Source organism: Oryzias latipes, chromosome 6, assembly GCF_002234675.1.
Source record: "Oryzias latipes chromosome 6, ASM223467v1".
Taxonomy (NCBI): domain Eukaryota; kingdom Metazoa; phylum Chordata; class Actinopteri; order Beloniformes; family Adrianichthyidae; genus Oryzias; species Oryzias latipes.
Genome location: NC_019864.2, coordinates 27,960,062 through 27,985,238, shown reverse-complemented (window position 1 = coordinate 27,985,238; position 25,177 = coordinate 27,960,062). Strand labels below are relative to the sequence as shown.

Genomic DNA, 25,177 nt, shown 5'->3' with positions numbered 1-25,177 from the left:
CCTTAAAAAAATTGACACATAAAAAAAAAAAAATCAATTTTTTGGGATTAAGATGATTTTTAAGAGGAAATCCGCAAAACAATTAGCAATATAGTTTTATATGAGATATAGATATAATTGAACTTTATTTGTACAGCACTTTTCCTGCTATACAGATCTCAAAGTGCTTCCCATGGTTAAATAGATACTAGTAATATAAGTAACAATAGTAATATGTAGGTAGTAATGTTAGTTTAGATGTAAAAATATAGTTTAAGGTAAAAAGCACCTTATTTCCCAGCGTCTCAGAACTGATCCATCCATACAAAAGGTGTATCTGGATTAAAATGAATGAATAATTAAACATTTGAAAATTATCAAAACGTTTCCCGTCAAAACTGTTTTTGAGATTTCATGGAAGCAGACATTTTGAAATGAGGAAAAGGCCCTCTACTGCCCCTAGTGGAATGATAATCCACCATTATTCCACATGTACCAAGTTACAGGTTTTTAAGTAAAGTGTGTATCATGCTAATGAAGTAGGGCTCTCAGAAAATGCCTCTTTAAAATATAATACCAATGGTTTTATTGGTTTAAATACAAGCAACCCAAGATATAGTCAGACTGTCATAAAGGAGGCGATTGCTTCAGGTTATTGCTGCCAAAAGTGTCGAGTCATGGAGTATAATTTATTTTTTAGGAAAGGCTTTGGCCCAGTTTTCATTTAATAAATAACCTAATGGTTAAAAAGTAATGTTCTGTTGACAGTTGAACTTCTTATTTTAGACGTAGATTGTATTTTTTTTTTGTTAGTTTTCAGACGTGTCTTTAAGTTAGGCGTGCTTCCTTCCCCCTCACATTGTTTATTGATGTCTGTTTGTTTGTTTGTTTTAAAATCAGATTCTTGATGAGTTCAAAAGAGAAGCCTGTTCTTTTATTCTGGGGTGAGATGCAGTTTCTCTTTAGCGAGATTCCCCTGTTAGAAGCGGCCTGTTTAGATCCGTTTGTTTGTCTCTCCTGTCGTCCAGTAACACGGATAAACCGGACGCCTCTGCGGTGCTCCTGCACGATTTCCAGCGCTTCCTCATTTATGATCAAAAGGTAAAATTCAACTGGAATGCTATGAAAAGGTATAAAACGCAAAACAAGATATTACAAATTCTATTACATATGCTTTCAATAAAAAGATTTAAGAAACAAGCCAAACTGTTTTAAAGGCTGAAATGCAACATAAAACGAATCATTTGTTTATGGTCCTTGATAAAAGTGCACACACTTTAAACTATATTTAAGTTCTACACTTTCACAACTGACATATAGATTTCTTCAGAAAACTAAAATGAAGCGTTGTTAAATCACACTTGATATTTTTATTCTTTTTTTTTTTTCATTTACCTATTGTTTTTTTTTGGGACTTTTAGATGTTTTCTAGTTTAAAAAGTTTAAGATTTAAAATAAAGTGCTAAAAATATTTACAGTCAGATAATATTGCACCCAAAAAGTTTCTTAAAAGTTAAGAAATGTATCCAAGCTCTGCCCTCTTTATTTTGTCTGTTGTTTAAAAATGATGGACCAAAACATGAAGTCTGCTCCACAGGACTTATGAGTAATGAATAATGTTTTAAAGATTGTGTTTTTGGTGTTTTGTCATGTTGTTGTGGCATTTTTCTCACGATGGAGGACATATACAAAAGAAGATTTAAATTTAAATCGCAGTTCTGAGTATTTCTTTATTCAAATTGTTGTGAATCAGGAGCACATGAAATAACATTTCCCAGAACTCCTGCCGCTCTGCAGAAACTATGTCCTAGAAAATGAAATTTGGCACAAAAACAAAACACCGTAATTATGAATAAAAGACCACAGGGGGCGCTTTAAAAATAGATCATAAGATGATTGGAGTGCGTCATTAAATGATTTATGTTACCAAATAGTCACATTTATGCCGTGTTAACACAATTCTTGGGTAATTTCAAGTGTTTTGGGGATTATTTGTTAAATTTTTTGTGCTGTTTTGAAGGATAATCTTGTGTTTCTGCTACGGTTTATCTCAAAGCAACAAAACGACAAAAACATTTCAGCCTTTAAATGTCTAAAGTCATTATCAGGGACAAGCTTCTTTACAGGCCTGTTTTCATTAAAAAAATGAACTAAAATAAGCTTTTTCTTTCCTTTTTTAGGAAAGCTGGGCCAACAATCTGAACCAAGTCAGAGAGCTGATGACCACATTTATCGACGACACCATGAGAAGAACCAACGATCCAGAGTTCACCGTCAGTGAGGTACACTCAGAACGTTCCTGTGCAGGTTTTGCCTGCCGTTGAATAAACCTTCGTCTACTTTGGCTTCTGTGGGCTTCAGAAGCCTCTGAACCTGCTGGGACTGAGGTTGTTTTAACAGTAGATTGATTACCAAAGAGAAGAAGTCAAACGGGGACCTCCGAGCCTGAAGTGACTCACCTGATGCACAAGCTGAGGCCTTTTTTCCGCTTTCAGTTCCTCGGGTTCCTGTTTTCCAAGGAGAATGCCGTGTGGGATGAGAAGTACTCCGAGATCAACAACCTGAACATGAACAATCCTTTATCACATTACTGGATCAACTCCTCACACAACACGTGAGTTCTGCTCCACGAAATAACCACACATGCCTGAGCTGCGCTCTCCATTATTTTCAGTATTTAAAAAGTGGTTTTCCTGCCTTTCTGATCATTCTCTGCTTGTCTCATATTCTTGCTTTACACTTTGTTTTTGTTCAAATCCCAATTTTATTGAAATTGTTTGTCACAATGACCTCTAATTTGTCTTTTTTTGTTCAGTTCTGTGTATCTGTCTGGCTCCCTAAAGGATAATATCTTATTTTAATGTTTCAAAGTCATACTTTAGTATTAGGTGCGTCGATCAGCATTATTTATTTCCCTGCAATAATTTTCATTTGTTTTACTTCTTTTTTTTAAATGTATTCTTAATTTCTATAGATTTTTAAATCTTATAGACAGAAAAAAAATCCTAAAATGTCCTAAATGTATACATAATATATTTAATCTATTAGAATTGTGAAAGAAATGTAAAAAATACTTGCTTTAAATGTATAAATGTTATTTTAAGAGTGATCTATTTTTCAATCTTAAGACAGACTTTCTTTTTTCTTAATTGGTTTTACTTTTCATTCTGTTTTATATATTTTATGAAGCTTTCCTGGAAAACATACTAAATTATTTGTCACTCTTAGTGGGTTTTAACATTTTATTTACTTGGAGGCATCAATAATAGTTTAGATTTTTACTAAGTTTTAATACTTTTATCCTCAGATTTGCAGTTTAGAAATGTCTTTTTTTTAGATTAATTAAACACAGCAGGTAAAAAAACTGTAAAAAACAAACTTGTTTAAATACTTCAAGAACAAAAACATTACAGTAAAAGGCACATTTACTATAGAAATAAGTTTTACACTAGTTGACCTTGTTGTGTGTTCTTTTTCTCCAGGTATCTGACCGGAGATCAGCTTCGCAGCGAGTCGTCCACTGAGGCGTACGTCCGCTGCCTGCGTCTGGGATGTCGCTGCGTTGAGCGTCAGTGTTCTGCTTTTTTTTCTATTCTTCGACTCGTGACTATTTATAATGTCGGCCATAAGTTGTGGTTTGGTGCTCTAACCTCACAGTGGACTGCTGGGAAGGTCCTGGGGAGCCAATCATCTATCACGGCTGGACGAGGACAACCAAAATCAAGTTTGAGGATGTGGTCAAAGCCATAAATGAACATGCCTTTGTCACCTCAGAGTAGGAATTTGGACAAATTCTGTCTTTTCTTTCCTTCCTTTTTTATTGAATATTCACCAACTTCGATTGTTACGGTTGGTCAGGGAAGATAAGCCCAGGAGCAGGAAGACTGGAGCGCATCCAGAAGGATTCAAGGATTTACACAAAATGCCAAACATGAATGACAGCATAGAAGAGCCATTGACCCACTTATACCTTGGTCACTTACAAAAGAAACAACTATTCAATCAGTTTTTAGTACTTTATTCTTGTTATTTTTTGGTTCGGATTGCTTTTTTCACAAAAAGCGGGCTATTTGTCACGTGGTGCGGCGCTTTGTCATGTTATCGCGCCCTTTTGCCGGCTCAACTGGCGGGGACCTCGAGTGCAGCGGCAAGGAAAGAGATATCTATGCTGATCGTCACGATGAGTTGAATAAAAGCATCAGTTCAGAGAGAAAGTTTACCTCTTACCGCTTGTTTTTGTCCAGATGATGAAGCAAAAGGTTGTTTTAAAGAAGCAAGCGCAGTGATACAAAACATTTATGGTATGTGACCGTGTGGTTATAAATGTGCATTATCACTTTTTAATGCACACCCAGCAGACAATCAGAATTGAGTTTTCACCCGGACCATGGGATAAGTAATTTTAACGTAATGCCTAGGCCGTATATGCGATGTAAAAGTTATACACCGGTGTGAAAAGTGTGGTAGACATACGTGGAACGGTCGTGAAAAGCCACAAAAATCTGTGCATGCATCTCGCAAAAAAAATCTCACACATTTGCGTAGGATTTAGTAAAAATTGCGTTTATACCATGGTCCGGGTGAATACTCGATTCTGATTATCTGCTGGGTGTGCATTAAAAAGTGCTAACGCACAGTTATAACCACCGTCCACGGCGTGCGTTAAAAAGTGATAATGCACACTTCGTTGGCCATTAACCCTTACATAAACTACGTAAAATTTGTGTAAACCTGACCACAAATTTCTAACAGCTCAAACCAAATTCACGTAAAGACCTGTCGGCTAAAACCCTCGACGGACATCTGTGGACAAAAGCAAGAAACATTTATGAATTACGCATGAAAGACTGAAATCTCATATGTGCAAAATGGGCAAAATGTAAGTAGTGACTGTGTGACACGGCCTTTAGTGCAGATATTTTTGTTACAGGGATTCAGGATAAGATCACCAAAAGATCAAAATCTGATCAATAAATCAGGACTGATTCGATGAAAGGTCAATAATTGTATAAATTTGACTAAAACACATCAACAGGAGTCTGGTTGACTTTTGTTTTTCTTGTAAATACTTGATTACTTTACTTAGAGGCTCAAAATGTTTAGTTTGCACATTGACAGTGTTTTGCAAAATAAAACTGCTTTGACATTTTCCTAACATTGTTTCACAGAAAAAGTAGATCAATTAAATTCCCATTAAATCAAATTTTATCCGACTTTTTCCTGTTTTTTCTAAGTTTAAACACTCACTTCAGCCCTCATGTCTCCTGTGTCGTAGTTTCCCGCTCATCCTGTCCATAGAGGAGCACTGTCCTATAGAGCAGCAGCGTCAGATGGCTCGGATCTTCAAGGAGGTGTTTGGAGACAAACTCCTGACGGAACCTGTGGAGCACATGGCTGAACAGCTGCCGTCACCCACACAGCTGAAGGGAAAGATCGTACTCAAAGTCCGTACACCTGAAAGTCCGGGTTCTTGGGTCGGGGCAGTTCTAGGCGTGAGAAATGACACCTGTATTTGTGTTCGAGCAGCACAAGAAGCTCAATGTGGAGGGCGGAGGATTCACCAAAGACTTCAGGAAAGGCCAAAAGCAGGGAGACCTTGAGATCTGGGACCCTGTGGACCAGGTACAGTCCAGAAACAGAGCTTCAAATCTTTTGTCTTGAATTTCTGTATATCAGTGAAAAATTGTGCTCGACTTAGAATCTGGATAAATTGAATCCTTTTAATTGTACCTTTTTGTACTTTTTCTATCTCTTGCTTATACATTTTATGGCATTTAATAACAATAATTAAAGACAATTAATGACATTTTTTAAATCACAAACCACTGACGGACAACATCTTGTTGCATCATCATTACATTTGTAAAAAAATTACCCAAAGAAACATGCAATAAAAGATATTATTTAACTTGTCTGAATTTTATACGTGAAAAAAGCGTTTCGGCGTATACGAGAACACTTGATCAAACCTTTTCCTCCAGCTTTTCTGCTCTTTTAGGCTGCAGGAAGAAAAGCTTTGTGGTTCTGGTCTTTGTGGTTTTGTGCTGCAAAGAAAAACCGTAGTGAATTAAGTTAAATGAGCTTATACACTATCAAATGCAAGCTTGTATTTTTGTGTATGTGTGGTAATGGCCTCCAAGTGATGTGATAAAAGTATTTATGGTTATTTCATGATAAGAAAGAGGCAGTCCAAGGAAGTGAAAGGTTTTTTACTGTCAGGATGAGGCTAATTCCTGGAAGAGGCTTCCTTAATGCTTTATGACTTTACAAGGACACTTTAATTACTCTAATTTGTTTGTGCTTTACTTCCTTAGTCAGGGGTCAAATAGGGCATGTGAATGGTCCATTAGTACAAGTGGATGGACATGTGTCATAAACAATCAAAAAAGGCTGCTTCTTTTCTTTGTTGCACTTATGAAGCATTTATTTTATGTAATTTTTCCATTTCTTTGTGTTTCTTAATCAAATTGTGAACATTATTTTGGTCTTCTCTTTGTCACCCGGTGTATGTTTATATAATTTATTAAAAAACATTGTAATCGCCCATTGGAAAGATGAAAATTTCAAAAAAGCTCGCAATTCATCGATAAAAGAAAATTTCCACGTGGAGGAGGATTTTTTTTTAAAAAGAATTTTTAGGCATACTTAAATTGACATATTTTGCAAAACTGCAATGGAAACACTTTTTTGGAACTAAATGAGTCACGTGACTTACAACCAGATACCACACTGCACAGTGGGCGCCACCACAGGTCCCACAGCGTCACACAGCTCATCCAAAGTTGAGCGTGTCATGTGGAATTGTTGGATCCACAGCTCCTCTGTAAAATCCCCAACCACCATTTCCCAAAATGGCTTTATCCGTAGCCCCTCCCACGTGTAAGGAGCTCGCCACTCCATAGCCTGAAGAAGACACCGACGTCTCCTTTGATAGATGATGATTAGCGCTAGTGCTAGTACTAGCGCTAGTATCATGTGACTTGGTTTGTGTTTATTTGAATAATTATAATTTAATGGTTACAGTGTGATTGCGAAATTGTGGTTTTTTTAACATTTCTAAAATTTCAATAAATTTTTGCGGATATGTGTAACGAAAACGCAGCAAATGATTGTTTAACATCAAACTTCAACCCCTGACCGACCAAATAGCTGCCCTCCAATTTGATGCACGTAGCTACAGCTACAACCAATCGTCTTCAAAAAAGGAGTTCTTCGAAATTAACCCATAACCATGATCTGATGTGTAAAAATGACAGGGGGTTCCCATTTTTTTTCCAGCGGTGGAACAAGCACTACTGTGTGATCTCTGATGACAAACTGTACTACGCTGAAGAGTACGAGCAGGAAGAGGAAGATCCCAAGAAGGTAAAAGTCGCTCAACTGAATATTTGAATGTACGGAAACAAACATGAAGTATCTGAACATGTTTTTCCCACTGGACTGAAAATAAACGCAGATATTTGGAACAAAAAAAGTACCAAATTGAGAAAATTATTTGACGTCTGTCTGAACAAATCTTGAAGATATTTTGTGGTTTGTTCCGTCCCTCAGTACCAAGACATGCACTGTTCGGAGCCGTGGTTTCATGGTCAGATGAAGGAGGGCAGGCAGATGGCTGAGCGGCGGATCCATGAGTATTGCACAGAGACCGGGAGACGAGACGGTACCTTCCTGGTCCGACAAAGTGACACCTACGTCACTGACTATACGCTGTCATTTTGGTACATGTCCGCTTCTTTATGTCACCTCTAAATGCAAAGTCAAAGAAGTAGCATTCCTTTAGCAACCTTAAAGAGGCAGAGAAAGACTTTTACTTGTCTGTTCTGCAGGCGGGGTGGGAGAGTCCAGCACTGCAGGATCCGCTCTGGTTCAGAGGGGGGTCACACGTACTTCTTCCTGACTCCAAACCTGCACTTCCCCACCGTGTACTCTCTGATCCAGCACTACAAAGACATGCCGCTGCGCTGCCAGGACTTCGAGCTGCGCCTAACCGACGCCGTGCCCAAGCCGGACTCTCACCTCCAGGAAGGGTTCGTCCTGCAGCATCAGCATCAGTCCTGAAAAAAAAGAAGAAGAAAATAAAGATGACATCACAGCAGGCAAAACCATAAAAAACATTAAGGCGACCGAAATCTCCTATTGGAGTATAAAAGTAAAATCCACTAAAGAAAACCCCCAAAAACATGTTTTAAAATTATTATGGGATGGTCACAGGACCTACGGCCATTTTGTGGGAATGTGTGGAATTTGGCAATTTTAACATTTTTGCACAATGTGGGGGAAGAAAACTTTAGTTTGAGCAATCTTCACAAAATTTCACACACACATGCCACCAATTTAAGTCTACGACCGCAACTGAAGTTTCATTGACCTTTGACCTCAGGAAGAAGCAGCCATCTTGAATTAAGAATAATAATAAACATCTTTAGGACCTTCTACAAATGTAAACTCCGCCTTTGGATTTCCATCTTTCATCTCCTAACTCCTCGAGCATCATTAGGGAGCTACTTGGGGAAAAAAATGTTGCATTTAAAGTTTGTTAGTTTTAATAGTAGCAAGCCCACTAAAGTGGCGTTTGCTTACTGCTTGCACATTTTCTTCCGGAATTTTGTAAAAATTGGATGCATGAATCCTTGGCTCAAGTTGGACAAAAATGTATAGCGTCACATATGAACATATTAGGAATGTGGGCGTGGTAAAAAAAAAAAAAAACTCACTTTGCCAAGGCAATTCAAAAATGTACTTTTGTCAATTCTTCTAAAAATTTGATCTGTTCGTCACCCCCAGGTGACCCAAAACAACGGTTGCCATGGAGATAAAACCAACAGAAAAGCTGCCATTTTGCCAGTAGGGTCAGCCATGAAGGCGGGTCGCGCCTGCAGGCCATACAACGCCGCTCACGGCTTTAATTATTGTTTTACTGGAACATGAATAAAATCCCATTTTAGTTAGTAGAATAATCGGGAGTCAATTGCTTGTTCATAGCCAGAATGATTCATGGGCTGTGTTGATGTTTTTCTGTGCAGATGGTTCTACAGTAACCTGAGCAGAGGCCAGGCAGAGGATTACCTTCTGAGGATTCCCAGAGACGGAGCTTTCCTCATCCGACAGAGAGAAGGAGAGCCAGACTCCTTTGCCATCACATTTAGGTATGAACAGAGTGTTTTTTTAACCATGTAAAGGTAAATGTTGATGTCTGAGCCCCATCATGATTGTAACAAATACTTATGACATATTGGTGATATAGATATAGTCCTCATAAAGATATTGATTTTATTAAACTTTTTTTTTTATTTCTGTCATATGAATACTTTTTTCGTCCTTGTTTTTCTGAATTGTAAATTATTTAAAGACTATTGTTATTAGCGAGTGTTTATTTGATTTGTCTGTTGTTGTTTTATACCATAACTGAAATATGCAAAACCTAACCAAACAAATAGTTTTGTTAGAGAAACCCTCAACAGCTTGAAAGAGAAAAAGGGCCGTTGCCGAAGCCAATTTCTTCTTTTTTTAAATATATTTTCACTGCAACTATTACTGTAAACATCTCTCTAAATATTGCTCCAATTTTTTTTTTATCTTGCACCTTTGGGGGTTACTATATTTTCTCTAAATCCTTTTCTAAACAATACACATCTTTAAAAATCATATCCGGTAAAAATTATTCATAATTTTAATCATTTCCTTCCCGCTACCGTTTTGTTTGAAACATACAAGCTGCAATATTTCAAAAAATAGTTTTCAAAGAGCTGGTGAGTAAAGAGCAGTTTTACCGCAGAATACTTGTTTTTATATTGAAAGGATTTGTGATGGAAAACGTCTCAGCATCGTAGTTCTTATTTTTTATTCTACTCATCCTTTTTTTTTTTACCAGGACTGTAAACAAAGAAATGCTACGTTTTCTGTTCATTTTTCATTATTTCAGAAGTTTACTAGGTCGCCCTGTCTGATTCATAAATGCAAAATAAAAATTGCTTTTTGGGTTGAACTCTAAGTTTTCACCGTTTTTGTACCTCAGAGGTGACGGAAAGGTCAAGCACTGCCGGATCCAGAAAGAAGGCGGCATGTTCCTGCTGGGCTCCACCACAGAATTCGAAAGCCTGGTTGAGCTGGTCAACTACTACAAGAAGAAGCCTCTGTACCGCAAGATCAAGCTACGCTACCCAGTCACGCCTGAGCTGGTGCAACGATTCATCACCGTGAGTCTCTGCTGGCAGACCACAGGAAATACTCTGCGATTCAAATGTTGCTGACATTTGCTTTCTTCTTTCCAATGTGCTTCACAGGATGACAAATGTGCGTCTCTGTATGAGATCAAAACCTACGTGGACCCCAACGAGATCGAGCCAGCCGTGGTGCGCACACAGCGCTCACACATGCTCGTCTGTACTGTTTTCGTTGATTACACCACTGATGATTTATTTTTGTTTTTTTAGCCTCAAAACACAGTTAAAGCTATATACAGCTACACAGCAAAGAGGCAGGACGAGCTCAGCTTTTCCAAAGGAGCTTTGATACACAACGTGTTCAAGGAGAGTGAAGGGTGGTACGTCCACAAACACACTGCATACACAACCGTCTGCAGATTTCACATCTGACTATTTCTGCTTGCATCAATGTTTTTTTTTTTGTTTGGAAAAAGAAAAAGGAAATGCATTTGATTGGTCGTGTTCTGTCTCCGTTTAGTTGCTCCATGTAGTTCAGTTGGGGGGTTTCTGTAATTCTTTTAAATATCTGAACGATTTCTCACACTGTTCTTTAACTTTAGGTCCCCTCAGGCATTTGTGGTTCTGTAGGATTACAATGCAAACACAAAGAAAGGTTTCTCTGTGTTCTCCGTTCAGGTGGAGAGGTGACTGTGGTGGAAGGATACAGCTCTTCTTTCCGGCAAACTACGTTGAGGAAGTGTTTGACCAACGACAGGCTGACACAAAGTCAAAGGTGAGGCTCAGGCGAACACCAGAATGGAGCTGAAATCTACGGAGCCCAAGACCTGACATTGATTTAAAAAAAAAAAATTACCAATTAATTCCCACGAAATAGAAATTCGTTCTCTCAAGATATTTGTGACATTGTACACACCCCGTACCTTCAACTGGAAATAAACCTAAAGGCTTCTGGTTACATATTTGCTGTAAATAACACAAGTGGTTTAAAGCAATAGTATAAATAACACATATTGTGTGGCGTATCGAAATTAACACATTTTGCAAAACTGCAATGGAAACACTTTTTTTCTGAATAATTGAGTCAAGTTACCAAAAACTTTGCACAGGTAGACAGTTTGCATCAATTTTCTGCAGGGTTGCTGGAGACTGTCTGTTGGGCAAACGAAGGACACACCCTGGACAGGTTGCCAGCCTGTTGCAGGGCCCTTGGGGCTGGAGCAATCATGCTGGCTAATTACAAATGTAAAATCTGCATCACTCCCTGCTCCTTCCTCCACGTCCCCTGCTCCCCTTCTGAAGCCAGCTGGCTGGCGATTTCAGCTTCACAACCCTTTTTACTAATACAAAGTGTTACTTGGCAAATCAAAGTAGATAGGAAGATTTGCGTCCTGTTCCACAAAATTGGGGCTATCGAGAAAAGAGACTACCTGACACGTTACTACTGTGGTAATACTGTGGTACTACTATGGTAATCTGGTTCATGCGGAAAAAAAGTCCACTTTGGGGATTTTAAATATTTCTTCGGTCGAACAAATAACTATTTTGAGGGAATGAAGTTCTTTATCGTAGTAACAAAATCCTACTTTGTGGGAATTCTTTTTTTACCCATGTCAGATGAAGGGCTCCATAGATATCAGAGCAGGGACTGAAACTGATTTGTATTCAAACAGGAGATGGAGGACAACCCACTGGGCGAACTATGCAAGGGCATCGTGGACCTCTCCAAGTGTAACATTCAACACTGTGAGTTCCTGCATTTATTTGTCTTTTTTGTTTCTTTCGGTTTGGCATAGATTCACCTAATGGAAACACGACAAGTTCAAAACGTTTCGAAAATTTGGCATTTATTGAAAAAGGTTTTAGCGCTTGAAGGAGCTAGTGGCGTCGCCGCCCAGGCTGCCGGTCCCTGGGCAGCGGGGCTCGTTGGTTCACATGACAGTCGTCTGACGTGCACTTGTGTCGTTCTTTGCAGTAAAAAGTGGTAAAAGTGGGAAATCCCACGTACTGACTGTGAATAACACGGACCTGGACAGCGTGCAGTTCGACCTGGCCGCAGACTCTCTGGAGGAGCTGTTTGAATGGTACACAGTGGCCTGGGACATCTCTCAGAGGGCCATAAGCAACAAGTACAACAAGGACAAAGAGGTCAGTGTGACAGAATGTATGTGATGAGATCAGAATAGGCTTAAAGGTCAATATAATTTTAACCAACAGCTTTTCATACCAACTGAAAACAAAAGTCCCAGAGAACTTAGAAAAAAAATACGTTATAAAGTGTTGACACTTAAAATGTTAAATATTGATGAAAAAAATGAAAAGAAGCAACATTATTATTTATTATATCAATTCAAAATAGTGGTTAAAAGATGATATTTAAAAAACTGACATGTGCCCAAACAAAATGTTAGAAAACATAATACCCCTTGTGCTATCTTGTGGGGTCATCCCCCGCACAAGGGAGATACTAAACAACAAATTGACCAACCCAAAAGCAAACATGTCACAATGTTCTAAACTACATTTCAAACTGCTTCATGAAAGGGCAAAAGAACCCAAACAGACATGCAAAAAAAAAAAAAAACCTCTGGGGGTTTTTGGAGACGACCAAGAGGCCCCTGTATCTCATAATCTGTCCGTGTGGCAGTAAGGTTTCTGTAAACGAAAGACGCTGTGGTTTAGTCAGTCGATGCCAATAAACGTGATGCCGTGTTTTGAAGCTGAATCCAGGCCACTGCAGAGCAACAAAGGCCTGGTTGACTGCAGGTCTGTCAGCACCAGTGTAAAAACAGGAAGTGGCTGTTTCTGTGTCCGATCCCAGATGAAGCAGCAAGTGGAAGTGGAGAAGAAGGCAGAGGTTGCCATGGAGATGTCGGACCTGGTGGTCTACTGTCAGCCCCGGAGCAAGGAGAAAGACCGTTTTGGTAAAATGAACAAACACTGAGGGGTGGTGGGTGGGGAGGCAGTTGTAGAGTAGCTCTTTACATTTCACTCCATCATATTTGTGTGTTCAAGCTCATAAAGAAGCTGTTAAAATGCTGTTATTAACGCACGTGTTCAAGTCCGGTTCGGGCTCCATGATCATTGATCCCGCGCTGGAAGTTCAACCACTTAAACGTCTTGGCTGCGAAAGCCAACTTCTGTAAACATGATCACAAAGAAGAAATTAATTATTGCAATTTTTCTGCACTTTTTCTTGAATTATTTGACATCAACTCGTTCGAATATCGGAATAGAGCGGTGAAAGAAAAAACCTGGAGCAAGATTTGCAACGCTCTGACATTTCACGTTGTGCCTCATCCCACTGTAGGTAGCGGACAAGCGCCAGTAAACAGTCGATAATAAATTATTGTGTAACTGCAATGTAAATGAAGCGGCATCTGAACGCAAGAGTTTGAACGTGGATGTCCGAAACGTGCATATGCAGGTTTACATAGACTTTTTTTGGAAGTGGTGGCTTGAACGTGGGTTTCCTAGGTCGGTTTGAACGTAGCATCAGAAGTAAGTCAAAAATTCTTACCCCATCTGTAGATTTTCTTTAAATAAGCAAAAATAAAAAAAAATAAAAAGAAATTCCTCCAAATTCTTATCAAGAATTCAGATTTTAAGAAAGAAAATTCAAGTCACTCAGACATGTTTTCTTGAAAAGGCTGTTGAAAAACTTTTTTATAATATTTTTCTTGCAAGACAAAATACAAGACAGTTTTTCTTGGGTCATTTTACACTCTTAAGATTCAGTTTTTGTAGTGCAGAATGCTTCAAAATAAAACAGAAAGTGAAATCGGTAAGGTTCTAGAAAGAACAATCAAGTTTGTTATTTAATGTACAGTAATTAAAGGGGAACTATAATAAACTGTTCTATGCATAAAGAACTTGATTTAAAGTTACGTGAAAACTTAAATGCGGCGTTTCTGCTTCATAGAAGAAGCTGTGGGTGATCTGTTTTTTTAAGAAAAAAATTAGAACAATAAAATACATAAATAGAAATGCTGTTTTTTCTTTCCACTTAAAAAAAAAGTAAATTTCCACAGAGGAAAAAATGAAACCTTCAGTGAGAAGCTGAAGCATCAGTTTTTCCACCAGAACAAGAAACAGGATGTGATGAAAGGAAAAGATCTGAAGGTCTAACAGCTTCCTGTCTGACTGTATCTCATCCACACCATCTCAGGCTGACAGCAGCCGCTTTATTACAGATATTCAGGTACAGCGACTCTCATAAACGAACAAAGATATGATTTTTTTTTTTTTTGCATCAATTTATATTTGAACACCAAGAGTTAACTGTGAAATAATTCAGTGATTTCACTTAAGCTTCGTACGTGATTCTGTCCACTTTTTGGCCAATGTAAACAGCAGTTTTTCATCAATATTCTTTAATTTCTCACTCCGATCATTGTTTGATCTATTTTTAAAAGCGTTCCCAGTGATTTTTTAATTACGATTATGCCATTTTTAGCCAAAATGTCGTTTTCTAGGACATAGTTTCTGCAGAGCGGCAGGAGTTGATTAGAAATTCACCTGAGTTGTGGGCTGAATTGTTCGCATGAAGCAACCCCGCCCCCCCCCCCCCCCCCCCCCCCCCCGTTGCTGCACTGCAAAAACTGAATCTTAAGAAAGTAAATAAACCCTTGTTTTAACAACATTTATCCTTTTTTTTTGCAAGAAAAATACCAATTATGAAGAAATTTTTTCAGTAACAAAAAATCTTAGTTCAACACAGCATGTCTGAGTTACTCTAGAGTTAGCTCTTTCAGCTCACTCTGGCCCCGGATTCAATTGCATGTTTTCCCGGGGACTCTGGCTTCCTCCCACAGTCCAGAAACAGGCTTCATAGGTTGATTGATTTCTCTAAATTCTCCCCCAGGTGTGCATGTGTTAGTGTGGGTGACTGTGTGGCCCTGTGACTGGAAACCTGTCCAGGGTGCACCCCGCCTTCACCTAACAGCAGCCAGGTTAGACTCTGGCAGCCCTGGGACCCCGATAGGGACACAGCAGGTTAAGAAAATGGATAGATGGGTGTCTAAACTACTAGAATTTTTCTCCTAAAATAGGAATTCTTGGTAAGACTTTTTTTTTACCCAATTGGGAGATTTTTGTGCTTATATAAAGATTTTTTTGTTTTCGTTCTAAGAATTTTTGACTAATTTCTAAGGGGCCTGAGAGCTATTTTCTACTCCACAAATAAGCGTTTTTCAAACTGCATTTTTTTTCATCTGCTCCTGATTCACAACAATTTGAATAAAGAAATACTAAGAAAATGCAAGTTTAAGCTTAATTTTCTTAATATTTGTCCTCATCATTAGAAAAATGCCACAAGAACATGTTAAAAACATTACTTTCATAAGAGTGTTTTTAACATATTTTAATGGTGGCTCGTTGAAATTAATTCTTAAAAACATAATGAATATCTTTAGAAATATCAACACTGTGTATGCAGCATTTTCTGTCAGTGTCTGCAGCTGCTAATAAAAGAGAAGTCCACAGGAACCTCTGTCCAAACTGCACTGCAGCTGCAGTGAACAAAATTGGACCCCCCAGCTGTTAAACGCTGTCTTTCTCTTTTTCTGTAGACAGCTACACATACAAAGAGGTGCGCTCCTTCATAGAGAACAAGCTGCCAAACAAGAGTCGCACCAAGGAGTTCCTGCAGTACAACCGCAAGGCTCTGAGTCGCATTTACCCCAAGTCCCAGCGCGTGGAGTCCTCCAACTACGATCCTTACCCGATGTGGGCCGTCGGCTGCCACATGGTGGCCCTCAACTTCCAGACTGCAGGTTAAGGATTTTGTCAAACTTTGGGTCAAAATGAAAAAAACAAAAAGCAAATAAATGTGAGGAGATTCATAAAAAAAAGTGTTTTTATGTCCCGTAGCAGTCCTGTACACGAGGATCAGATTATTTTTGCATTTCTTCTTTCTTACTGCGTCTCTGAGCAAAAATTTATCCTCGCCACGATTTATAAAAACCTTCACCCAGTGAAAATGAATTTTTGACACAGTGCACGACACACCTATAAAAATGTATGACATCACAGAGGGAGAAATTATAAAAACAATAAAAATGAAATAAATGGAGCCAAAATTTCTGATGAGGCTCAAAAAAAATTGTGGCAAAGTGTGAAATTTGGCAATTTTCACATTATTCCACAGTATGGGAAAAGAAAAATTTTGTTTAAACGATCTACACAAAATTTCACACGTCAGGTTAAGTCCTACAACCACTACCAGGGTTTGTTGACCTTTGACCTTGGATACAAGTAAAAATATCTGAATGTTTAAATTAATCTTAAATAAAAAAGAAAGAAAATCACCTTTAGCACCAGCTACAAATTTATACTTCTAAGGATTTCCTGACTCCTGGAGCATCGTTGGGAAGCTACTTATTGTTGTAAATAAGGTTCGGCGTGGCGAGCTCGCTAAAGTGGCATTCCCTTGTTGCTCGCACATTATTTTTCCAGAATTTTGTGAAGGTTTAATACATGAATCATTGGCTCAAGCAGGACAAAAATACCTAGCATACGATATGAACACACCAGGAATGTGGGCGTGGTGAACAAAAAAAAAAATCAGTTGCCAAGGACATTTAAAAATGTACTTTTTCTGATTCTTCTAAAAATTACATACACCTGTTCGTCACCCCCAGGGGACCAAAAGATAAAATGGTTGCTATGGAGATAAAACCAAAAGAATGTTAAGAAAATAGGTTTTTGCCATACAATGCCGCTTGTTGCCTTAATCCTTTTTTGTCTTTTTAGAATATTAATTTTTTTCTATATTTATATCTTCCCAATACATAAATCACAGCTGTTATTATTTGTGGACTTTACTTTGCAGTGTTAGTATTTTAGCTGATTTTTTTGTTTTTTGTGGCTAAACAAAAGATGGAAACATGCAGGATTTGACAAAGCTTGTGTAATATGTCTTTAGGATTGTTTAAAATCAGAGAAAATTATCTGAATGTTTAAATGAATAGTTTTTAGAGGAAAAAGAAATCACACAGTCATAATACAGAGGGTTTATTGGTCTGTTTCTGTCGCAATGCTCAAACTAGAAAAACGTTATGTCCTAAATAAAGTTTGATTGGATTTGCTCATCCATTTAATATTTACTGAATTCACCAGTCAGGACCAATTACATGCAAACAAAACGGTTTTTGCTTTTCTACTCAGATAAATGCACCCAGCTGAACACAGCCCTCTTCAACCTGAACGGACGCACCGGATACGTGCTGCAGCCGGAGCTCATGCGCTCCGACACCTACGACCCCTATCAGGAGAAGAAGAAGGTCAAGTACCACATCAAACTCAAGGTATGCCCACTGCACAGACACACACAAACTAACCACAAAACTGTTGGTCTCAAAAAGGATTAAAATCTGTCGTTTGCTGCAGGTGATCGCAGCCAGACACCTCCCCAGACCTGGACGCAGCATCGCTAGCCCGTTTGTGGAGGTGGAGCTGTGTGGACACACAGAAGAGAAGTTTAAGACCATTGTTTACCGTAAGATTATGGAGAAAGACCGGAAATGCTCTCGGACTGAAGACGGATCTATAAAATGCTTGGTTTCTTGGTTGAAACTTTCCAAAACGTATTTCCTAATATATTTTTGCCTACATCTGTAAAAATATAATCTGTGAATAAAGGGTTTTTATACAATCTGCCTTTACAAATTAACATAAAGGAAGGGATTATACAAAGAAATAAACATTCTATGCCAGATTGTTTTTAATCAAAATTCTCGTCTGCAGATGACAACGGTCTGAACCCAGTTTGGAAAAGTCCGGCTGAGCCCGTGGAGTTCACCGTGTACGAGCCAGAACTCACCTTCCTGCGCTTCGTGGTGAACGAAGAAGACATGTTCTCAGACCCCAACTTCCTGGCTCAGGCCACATTTCCTGTCATAGGCCTACGTTCAGGTAGAACATGAGCAAGCGAGACTGTCTGTGCACACATCTGCACACACTTGTTCATCTGTAACATAAACAGACACAATGCCACAAGTGCTGTATTACTCTAAACGTTATTTTACACAAATGTTTGGTTCTCGTGTCACTGTTTTGATCTCAGTGGACATCACTTCTTATTAATCATTATTTATTCAATATTATTATACTGCCATTTTTAAAAATTGAAACGAAAAAACAAAACAAAACAAAATCCGTCAAATGGTATATATAATGATGACATTACACTGCAAAAACAGGCCTCGTAGAAATAAGTCAATAATTCTTAAAATTTCAAACATTTTCTCTAAATAATCCAAAGTAATCTGCCAGTGAGGTTAGAAAAATGGTCTAACCAAGAATTCTTCTTTTAAGGAAAGCAATTCTAGTCACTAAAATATGTTTTCTTAGAGATTATTTAGGAATTGTATAACTTTAATGATACGATTATTTTTCTTGCGAAATGGTAAATAAGGATAAAACAAGGATGTTTTTACCTTTTATTTTCATAGTCTTTGCTGTGTAATCAATTCTCAAATTTTAAAAGTCACCATCAAAAACAGTAACAGAAAGTTATGTCGTCTTGATTGAGAAAACACAAAGTTTAGGGGGAAAATGTTATAATTGTGTATTTGGGTTATTAATAAATGACTATGATTTTTTTTCTCATTGGAGTAGCCTTTTATTTGGTATTTGGGAATTTAAATTTAATAAAAACCCTTGGGGATTCCATCCCTACAGGCTGCTCTAATGTAAATCAGCAGTGTTGTTTTGCTTCTTAAACTAGACACAGGGGGCCAGGGGGGGAGGGGGGACTTCCAATCCAATTTTTTTTTTTTTTTTTTTTTTTTTTTTTAACTTGTCCTGTCCAACAGCTAGGCAAACAGATGAGAGCTGAGGGCCTCTTGTGTTGGACATATTTTATTTTAACAAGAGGGGTTATTCATCTTCAGACAAACCAAAGGTATGTCTGAATAAACCCCTTTTGTAATTGAGGCCAAAATTTATTAATTTCAATCATGTTTGAAAATCTTTGGTGTTGGACCGGACGGAAAAGGAAAGAGGGGAAGAAGAGAGAGGGACGTTAGAGAGAGGGGGGGGTAGGAGGGTGATAATAGGAGGGGAAGGGGGGTAAGACCATGAAGCAGCATAGAGCAGACAGGTTTACTGGTTGTTTATCGTTACGGTACGGTTCAAATGTAGTACAAAAAGGGCGGGGCCTGTTCACACACACTCAAATATTATCAACACACCTGCTAGCCGCAAAAATGTCCACATGTCAACATGCACACAAAACAGATAGTGTTCACGAACGCATACCTATGCCTTTAAACCAACTAGTGTGAAATCTTTCATTCATTCAATCATGCAAACTATTAGTGCAAAGGTGAGCTAACACCTGTGCTCAGGTGAGTGTTTATGTTCTTCTAAAATGGATGGTGGAATGTGAAAAGAAGGAGGAGGAGCGCCCAGCCACCCCCACACCCATACCCCCGCCGCAGCAGCAGCCGGAATTCCCCCAACGCCACACGGGAACAGGCAGGGAACAACCGCCCCCCGGGCGACCAAGACCGCCACCCAGGCCAGGGCCAGCCGGACCGCCGCGAGGCCCCCAGAGCCAGAGAGCAGGGAGGCGCAGAGGGAAAGAGAGCGCCGCCCCAGCCCAGCCAGGAAAGCAGCCCCCCGCCGCGCCGGAAGAGCCCAACGCAGGGCCCCACCGGAGAGGGACGCCCACAGCCCCAGACGAGCACCCCACCACCACCCAGGAGTTCCGGGCATCCCCCCGCCCCGACCCCAGGTACGAGCCAGGACCCCCCAAGGGAGACCCGCTCCGCACTCCAGGCAGCCACCCACCCGGCCCACGGTTGGTCCAGGTAGGAGCAAGGCAGGGGCCCGCCGCCCCCGCCCAGGAGGGGGGAACCCCGGGGAAAAAAGGGCGGCCCACAGGGGATGTTATAAATATGGCCCGACCAGGCTCGGCCATGTTGGAAGTTTGGCGGGGCCCAGCGCCCAAGGGCAAGGACCAGGACCCACCCCCCAGGGACACGAACACCCCCGGCTCAGGTGTAATATGAACCCCCCCACCGTGCGGAGAGAGCACCGCCGGCCCCAGGGAGCCGGCACCCAAGGGACACGGCCGCCATCGCCAAGGGGCCCGCACCCCCCACCAGGGAAGGGGTAGGGGACAGATGGACCCAGGTCCCACCTTCCTTGTAAAATGTGTGTGCGTGTATGGGTGTTTGAGAGGGTGTTTGTGTGCATGTGTGTGTGTTTATGTTTGAATGTATATATTGAAGGGGGAGGGGTGTGTGTACTAAGGGGGGTGCAGTTAAAATTGGCGAGTAGGGCACTAAGGGGACATCTCCTGATTACTCACAGTGATGTCCCCTCACCCTCCACACCAAGGGGCCCTAAATGTCTAAGGTGCGGTTAAAATTGGCGGGTAGGGTGCCAGGAGGACATCTGCCGCTTGCTTGCAGTGATGTCCAAGCACCCCCCCTACTAAGGACCCTACATGTCTAAGGTGCAAATAAAACCGAAAGAGGGGGGGCCCACTCCATACGGCAACCATAGGAGGGGGGCCACTCCCAAGTAGCCCCCCCCCCAAGGCGCATCGCAGGCTAGACCCCCCACCCCCTCACCCTAATATGAGGTTATATAAGGAAGGGGGTAAGTTGGGGACAGCTGGTAGACTGTCCCCCGGTGGTCAAACAGCCGTCCCCCAGCCCACCCCCAGCTAAGGGGCCAGGGCCACCCAGCCCAGGGGCCCACCCCCGGAGGCGCCGACACCCCAGGCCCGGCACCACCCACCCCACACAGAGAGAGAGGAGCCAGAAAGCGTCGCCCCCCCCCCCCGGAGCAAGCCCAGGCCCCCACCCCCAGACGCCGGCCCTAGAAGAGCTCTGGTCAGGCCTCGACGGGACCGAGGAGGCCAACCGGCCGAGGCAACCACTGATTGCCTCAGCGGAGACCCCGACCCGCTAGCCCCCCCGACCCGTACTAATAATGGGCCCCCCCTCCCCCCCAGAACGCCCCCCCACAGGACAGGGCCGACAAGCCCCCCACCCCACCCCACCCCAGACCCCGCAGCCGAAGCGGGTGACACCCAGAGCGACCGGGGGCCCCGAGAGGGTTGTCCCGTCCCGCCCCAGAGCCAGGGAAGGGCCGATCCCAGCCCCAGGTGCAGATGGGCAGCCCATCCGGCGCCGCTGGGCCCCCCCCACCCGAGCAGGGCCCCCCGCCAACCCCCCCCAGCACAGGCAAAGGGACCACCCCCCCAAGCCAAGCCAGACCACCACCCCACCCCCCCACCACGCACCCCCACACCCAAGCCCAGAGGACCACGCAGCGCCCCAGCCCGCCCCACCCAGGCACCGGACCCGACCCCCCGACCAACGGAGCCCCCCACCGCCCCCGCCAGGCACCAGAAGCCCCGACCCCCACCCCAAACCACGGCAGAAGGGCAAGGAGCAGCGACGACCAAGCCCCCCACCCCCTAAGTCATGGAGTCAACCACAGGAGACCAGAGAGATTGAATTCTTTCAAAGTTACTTGAGCTTTGGGCTGACATTTTTTCCAAGCTGATATGATCAAACAGCAGATTTCTGTGTTGACTTATGTTTATATTTTTCTTGTTTTTCCAATTTATTAAAATAGTTTTTTTGGCAATACAAAGAGTTATGAAAATGATAGAAGCTAATCCTTCTTCTATATCGATGGCACTCATGTCACCAAGCACACAAAGTGACGGTGAGGCAGTGATTGAAACCTTAAGCCAGACTGATAAATCGGCACATACCTGCTGCCAGAGAGCCTGGACAGGAGTGCAGAACCACAGTGCGTGCATGTAGCTGTCGGGTAGATTATTATCAATCCAATTTTTGAATCAATATTAGTATCATCCTTGACAGAGATTAAGAAATCATCACTACAAGCTTCTTTAAGCATTGCAAACATTAAAAAAAGAACATTAAACACAATTATTTTACTAAATACATATTTTTGAACATTTCATTTGTAATGGCCTCCCACTGTCATGTTTTGCCACCCTTCCAAAGTCTTCTACCCTCCTCCTGCCCCCTCCATGTAAAATGTTTTAGCTCCGCCCCCTGCCAAAGCGTCAAGTAAATCTTGTTCTCACAGGTTACCGCTCTGTACCTCTGAAGAACGGCTTCAGCGAGAACTTGGAGCTGGCCTCTCTGTTGATCTACATCAGCGTAAACCAAGCTGGGGTGAGGCCTGTCGGCTGAAGCATCATCAGAGGTTTCTGTGTGATGAACGTGACCTCCTGACCGACATTTGTTTCACAGAGGGTCCAGGAGGACCTGTACTCCTCCTCCCGGCAGCTGAAGAGCGAGCAGGCGGAGAAAAGCGAGCCCTTCTTGTACGACACTCACAACAACATTTCTCGCTCCAGTCTGCCTCGAGAATTTAACCCGCTAGTGAGGGACGCCAGCGAGAGACATAAGTACGGCGTCCACGCTTTACTGTGAAAAACTGCTGCACAAAAAAGGCATCAAAATGTAGAAAAACTATTTAATAGAAAGGTTTTGATTTTAAGTAAAAGAAATCTCATTTTTGTCTCAGTAAAGTTTCTTTTTATTAATTAAATTCTCTAATGTTTTACTTTAGTTTCTTTCATCTCTTTTTCAGTATTTAAATTTAGTTCATAAAGTTTTAATTTTGTGTTGACAGCAAAAAAAAGTAAAACAAACTAGAATATTAGGTTTTTTTATGTCAAATTGACACAAAAAACACTTTTTTTCAGATGAAATTAGGAGTATGGTGACAAAGAAAGCCTTTAAAAAGTTATATTTCAGAGCTGATTTAGGACACGGGTCACAACCGACCCGCTAACAGCTAACAAAACAATTCCATTTACTATATGTGAACTTTTTCAATATTCTGACATTTTTGTTCAGTAAAATCTATATGATGTAAATAAGTTAAAAAAAATATATTCCTGTTATTTATGCTTTTTAAAAGTATAAAACTAATCCAGGGACACACTAAAACACATTTTCTTCATTTAAACATTTTAACACACACTTTTATAGTTATACATCATACATGTAAAATCTTTATTCACATTTTGTTATCATATTTTTCTATTAGTTAAATTTTCAAGTGATTTAAATTTTGATTTGTGTGGTGGACACATCCTAAATATATATTAAAAAATATACATATTCTTAGATAATTCAGTGAATATGAACGTTTATCCGTTTGTTTTTTCCCCCTGGTTAATCTGTGGCTCCCCTACTGGAGGTAAAAGTAATTACAAAATAGCCTTATTTCTGTTTTATGTCATTTTAATCTTCAGCTTCTACATTGAATAAAAACTGCATAACAAGTTACATTTTAAAATTTGATCATAGGATTTTGTTTTTAATTTATCAAAATGTAAACAATCTGTTTTTTATGTTCTATGTGTAAAAAGTAAATCACCCAAAAGTAGCTTTAAAAAGTCAACTTTTGTCTCCACTAAACGTAAGTGTTTAAAACATAAAATATGTATTCATTTACTATTTTAATGTGCTTGTATTTGACTGCAGAAAAGAGAAGAAGACAAACAGCAGTAAGTTCTATTCCTGAGGCGCTACCTGTCCACCTGTTTGAGACCAGAAGCCCACGGAGATCCCCGACCCGCAGTTTCATCTGTTTAAAGTTTCCATCATGCCATCAGTAGCAGCCTCAAGCTGCCAGAAAATATGTATTTATTTATAAAAATTAGGAGACCCACACACCTAAATATTTTCACGTCAATTGGATTTATTGGGGGGGGGGGGGGGGGGGGGGGGCGCTTTGGTTAAATTTTCCTTACAGAATTGTTCTTCAGAATTGAAGCTTTACATTGTCTGCATCATGTTATATTTATTTTAATAGAAAAAAAACTGTATTTAAGTGAAAAAATACTTTGTGTGACGTTCCTAAAGCTGTTTTTGTGGATGTTTTAGGTACTTTTGCTGTACTTTTTAGTTGAAGGCAATGAATGAATGAAATAATGTCCCCAGTTCCTAAATGAGGGCAGATGATAACTGAAAATCTCAACATCTTCTGTTGTTTGATCACTGAATGAGTCAATAAAACGTGCTTGATTGAAATGTATCGTAGTTTTTGGTCTCTTTTGGCTAAATTACTACTTATTCAGTCAGTGGGTTACACCGGAAGCTTGTTGTTTCGTTCATTTTAAGTCTGTTTATTACATCTAACTGATGCTTTTTAATAATTCAAGACATTTAGAAAGATCATTATTTGTTTGATTGCTTAGCAATTCGTTTGATTGCTTAGCAATTCGTTTTAATGCTTAACAGTCAAACTAAATAAATTGACAGACATGAAAATAAAACTGTGCCAATCACAGCTTAAAGTCTTCCTCTCAGTCGACAAATATGTAACTTACAATAAAATAATTAATAATATGACATATTCCAAAATGAAGGTCCGGTTATATACATTTGTTTTCTGCAACTCATTTTCAAATAGCTAATAAAACGTTTTGTCACAAACTTTACATTTAATTGATTCAGTGCGTCATGTATTGTTGGTATAGGCACAAATATGTCTATTTATGATTAAGTTAAATTAAAATGGCATCATTTGTATGTGGATGTGTATAGATGGAGATGTATCTTCTATTAAATACATTTTTTATTTTCCAATCATTATCCAACATTTGATATATTTATGTGTAGATATATACTTCTTTTGTTTGTCTTCCTTAGTAGTTTTTGTTTTGATTGCTTAAAATAACCCAAATCCAACAAGAAGACTTATGACAGGAGCCACAATGATGTGAAGAGGCCACAGCCTTTCAGAAGTCAAGCAAGCACCAGCCTCCACAGCCAGGGGGCGCTGTGGGCATGAATGTGAGGACCCACCTTGTGGGGTTAAACTGTTGTTTCTGGTCAGCACCAGAATTTGCTATAATGCTGCAGTGTTCAGGTCCAAATACAGCATCAGTCAGTGGTTTGACCCTCTAAAGACATTGCCAGGGTTCGAGTCCGGCTGTGCAAAGTGAATGGAAGCCAGTGAAATGCCTTTAAAAGGACTGCCGTATATGCGTGTGTGTGTGTGTGTGTGTGTGTGTG

General features: G+C 40.4%; 1 protein-coding gene across 2 annotated transcripts in view; it reads left to right on the top strand.

Annotated features, from left to right (window-relative positions):
- plcg2 (phospholipase C gamma 2) overlaps window positions 1–23,871 on the top strand; it is a 41,864-nt gene extending 17,993 nt beyond the window's left edge. For both annotated transcript variants that reach the window (XM_023956051.1, XM_023956050.1), the window contains exons 8-33: window positions 880–923; window positions 1,008–1,080; window positions 2,160–2,261; window positions 2,475–2,593; window positions 3,462–3,547; window positions 3,637–3,754; window positions 5,255–5,423; window positions 5,506–5,601; window positions 7,258–7,344; window positions 7,531–7,700; window positions 7,809–8,009; window positions 9,006–9,128; window positions 9,998–10,178; window positions 10,266–10,334; window positions 10,416–10,525; window positions 10,824–10,920; window positions 11,819–11,891; window positions 12,121–12,293; window positions 12,967–13,069; window positions 15,716–15,919; window positions 17,313–17,452; window positions 17,535–17,643; window positions 17,892–18,059; window positions 22,230–22,318; window positions 22,397–22,554; window positions 23,642–23,871. In XM_023956051.1, coding sequence (XP_023811819.1) covers window positions 880–923; window positions 1,008–1,080; window positions 2,160–2,261; window positions 2,475–2,593; window positions 3,462–3,547; window positions 3,637–3,754; window positions 5,255–5,423; window positions 5,506–5,601; window positions 7,258–7,344; window positions 7,531–7,700; window positions 7,809–8,009; window positions 9,006–9,128; window positions 9,998–10,178; window positions 10,266–10,334; window positions 10,416–10,525; window positions 10,824–10,920; window positions 11,819–11,891; window positions 12,121–12,293; window positions 12,967–13,069; window positions 15,716–15,919; window positions 17,313–17,452; window positions 17,535–17,643; window positions 17,892–18,059; window positions 22,230–22,318; window positions 22,397–22,554; window positions 23,642–23,681 — 3,102 coding nt within the window. In that variant the 3' untranslated portion in view covers window positions 23,682–23,871. The remainder of the gene's footprint in view (window positions 1–879; window positions 924–1,007; window positions 1,081–2,159; window positions 2,262–2,474; window positions 2,594–3,461; window positions 3,548–3,636; window positions 3,755–5,254; window positions 5,424–5,505; window positions 5,602–7,257; window positions 7,345–7,530; window positions 7,701–7,808; window positions 8,010–9,005; window positions 9,129–9,997; window positions 10,179–10,265; window positions 10,335–10,415; window positions 10,526–10,823; window positions 10,921–11,818; window positions 11,892–12,120; window positions 12,294–12,966; window positions 13,070–15,715; window positions 15,920–17,312; window positions 17,453–17,534; window positions 17,644–17,891; window positions 18,060–22,229; window positions 22,319–22,396; window positions 22,555–23,641) is intronic.
- The last annotated feature ends 1,306 nt before the right edge of the window (window positions 23,872–25,177 follow it).